Here is a 2,790-nt window from a genome sequence, read left to right on the forward strand (position 1 = left end):
AGAAAGGCAAATGGAGGGAGCATTTTCTTTTCTGCAAATAAGATGGAGGGAGTATTTGATTCTACGAGTAGATGTGCCTACCAAAGCAGACGACAAGGACCAAACATATAGCCGCGCGAGCGTTAACGGCTAGAAGCAAGTAAAACTACCCACTCCAAAGCTGCCTCGTGCCTCTCTCCGACCAACCAGTGCATCTAATCTATAGATATCCTTCGAAGTGTAGTATTTTGTCCTTTCTTTGCCAGGACCGCTAGCAAAGCAAAGCAGGACGCAGGAGCCTACCTAGGAACGGCGGATGCACGACGTATTTATTAATTCTGATTGTGATCGGCATGTTCTCTTGTGGCAAAATTTCGTGTTTTGACCTTTTTCCAAAATTTATTCAAGATCTGATCCTAAGTTAAATTTTTTTCGAGATCTGACCCTTTTGTTACCGTCAGAGTCCATGGCGGTAGAGTCTAACAGCCTACCGCCAGGGACGTTGGCGGTAGGAAACATCTCTACCATCAAATGGGTTGGCGATAGCCTGCACAACCCTATCGCCAAGGTGCTTGGCGGTAGGCACGAGCACGCATTGTGTTCAATACTTAGGCGGATTTTGGTGGTAGGGCATGCAACCCTACCGCCAGGGTCCTTGGCGGTAGGCTGTTATACCCTACCGCCATGGTCCCTGGCGGTAGCAAAAGGGTCAGATGTCGAAACTTTTCCAAACTAGGGTCAGATCTCGAATAGGTTTGAAAAAAGGGTCAAAACACGAAATTTAGCCTTCTCTGGTCTTGCCAAGGTACGTACGTGCTAAGGCCAACTCCATCGCGTGACCCCAAACGAACATCCGTTTTGTTCGGTTTTTGTCTATTTAGGTAGGGCAATGGGGTCGTTTCCGGGCGTGTTCTGGGATGCGGTGGCTGTGCGCCCAGCGCGCGGCCCCATCCCTTTGCTCCATCATATCCGTCAGGGCCAAAAATGCCCATATTTTCATCAAAACTAGTTTTACAACCCAAATATTTGTCTGAAAATTAAAATAGTTTACAACCCAATTGAAATTGTCTTTAATAAAATAGTTTTACAACCAAATCGAAATTGTCTTGATTGAACATAAAATGGACCAATACATCTACTGGTTGCCAATGTGATCCCACACGTGCTCAACCAAGTCATTTTGAAGATTCAAATGAGTGTGCCAATCACGCATCTCACGGTGGAATTGGGCAAACTGTTCAAATGTGGCCGGGTCTTGGTGCAGGGGCTCAATACTTTGACCTTGATAATCAAATCCTTGGTCGAATATATTCTCATCACGCTCGTCCTCGACGATCATGTTGTGCATGATCACACAAAGCAGTCATCACCTTCCAAAGCTTCCTTTCATCCCATGACAATGCAGGGTTTCTAACGATACCCCACCGGGATTGAAGCACACCAAAAGCACGTTCCACATCCTTTCTAACACTCTCTTACATTTGAGCAAATCTCTTTCTCTTCTCACCTTGGGGTTTCGAGATTGTCTTCACAAAAGTTGTCCACTGAGGATATATACCATCTGCTAGATAGTATCCCTTGTTGTACTGATGGCCGTTGATCTCAAAGTTGACAGGTGGGGAGTGGCCTTCTGCAAGCCTCGCGAAGACTGGAGAACGCTGCAACACGTTGATATCATTGTGAGAACCTGCCATGCCGAAGAAAGAATGCCATATCCAAAGATCCTACGATGTCACCGCTTCTAATATGACAGTGCACCCGTTGACATGCCCCTTGTACTGGCCCTGCCAAGCAAATGGACAGTTCTTCCACTCCCAGTGCATACAATCTATGCTGCCAAGCATGCCTGGAAAAGTCTCTAGCTGCGCTGGTCACCAACAATCTCTCTGTATCAGCACAGTTGGCTGCCTCAAGTATTCTGGGCCAAACACCTCGATCACAGCCTGGCAAAACTTGTACATTGACACCAGACATGTTGTCTCACTCATACGCACATACTCATCCACCAGATCGCCTGGAATTCCATATGCAAGCATGCGGAAGGCCGTGGTGCATTTCTGGTAAGAGGAGAATCCAAGCTTGCCAAGGGCATCTGTTTTGCACTCGAAGTATGGGTCATGAGCAACCACTCCTTCTCGGATACGATTGAAGACATGCCTTGCTATTCGAAAACGGCGACAAAATTTATCCGGCTTGAAGAGCGGGGTGTTGGCAAAGTAATCGGCATAGAGCAGGGCGTGGCCTCTCTCCTTGTTGCGGTTCAGGTTGGGAGCACGACAAGAGAATGACCCCCTGTACCGAGGAAGCTGCCCTTGAATGTGGTCGTGAACGACCAGTGCAGCCACCACAAGATCTTCATCATCCGACGACGGAACGTCCGATGAACAAAGGAAGTGATGGAAGAAAAACTCGTCTCCACTGTCCATACCTTTGTGGGCAAAATGCCGAACACCTTGCGGTCGTGGTGGCGAAGAGGCCGCGATGATCACCTCGACGCAGCAGGGGTGGTTGCCGGCCGGCTACTGGCCGCTATGGAGCTCTCGTCGGAAGCTGCCGAGGCCGCCGTGGTACGTCGCCGGCGGTCGTGTCCCCTCTGCGACCGGCAAAGACAGCGACGGCCAAACCTCCGATCGATGGCCAAAACTACGGACAAAGCGTGGGCGTGGTGGCGGCCATGTCGAGACGTGGTTTGGTAGGGACGGCCGGAGGCTGCGCGATGAGGAGGCGGCCGGAGAATAGCGGCGGCGGGACGGGGCGGGAGAGAGAGGCTGGAAGCGAGCGGAGGGACTGCTATTGTCCCCGACAGGCGGG

The 2,790-nt window shown here is 50.3% G+C and overlaps 1 protein-coding gene across 1 annotated transcript; it reads right to left on the reverse strand.

Annotated features, from left to right (window-relative positions):
- Positions 1 to 1,454: 1,454 nt before the first annotated feature.
- LOC147992716 (uncharacterized) lies at positions 1,455 to 2,405 on the reverse strand. Its single transcript, XM_087539116.1, has 2 exons — positions 1,859 to 2,405; positions 1,455 to 1,666 (listed from the first exon to the last, which is right to left on the reverse strand). The coding sequence occupies exons 1-2, from the start codon at positions 2,403 to 2,405 to the stop codon at positions 1,455 to 1,457; spliced, it is 759 nt and encodes a 252-aa protein (XP_087395242.1).
- Between the last annotated feature and the right edge of the window lie 385 nt (positions 2,406 to 2,790).

This window comes from Triticum urartu, chromosome 1A (genome assembly GCF_056163025.1).
Source record: "Triticum urartu cultivar PI428250 chromosome 1A, HENAU_Tu73, whole genome shotgun sequence".
Classification (NCBI taxonomy): Eukaryota; Viridiplantae; Streptophyta; class Magnoliopsida; order Poales; family Poaceae; genus Triticum; species Triticum urartu.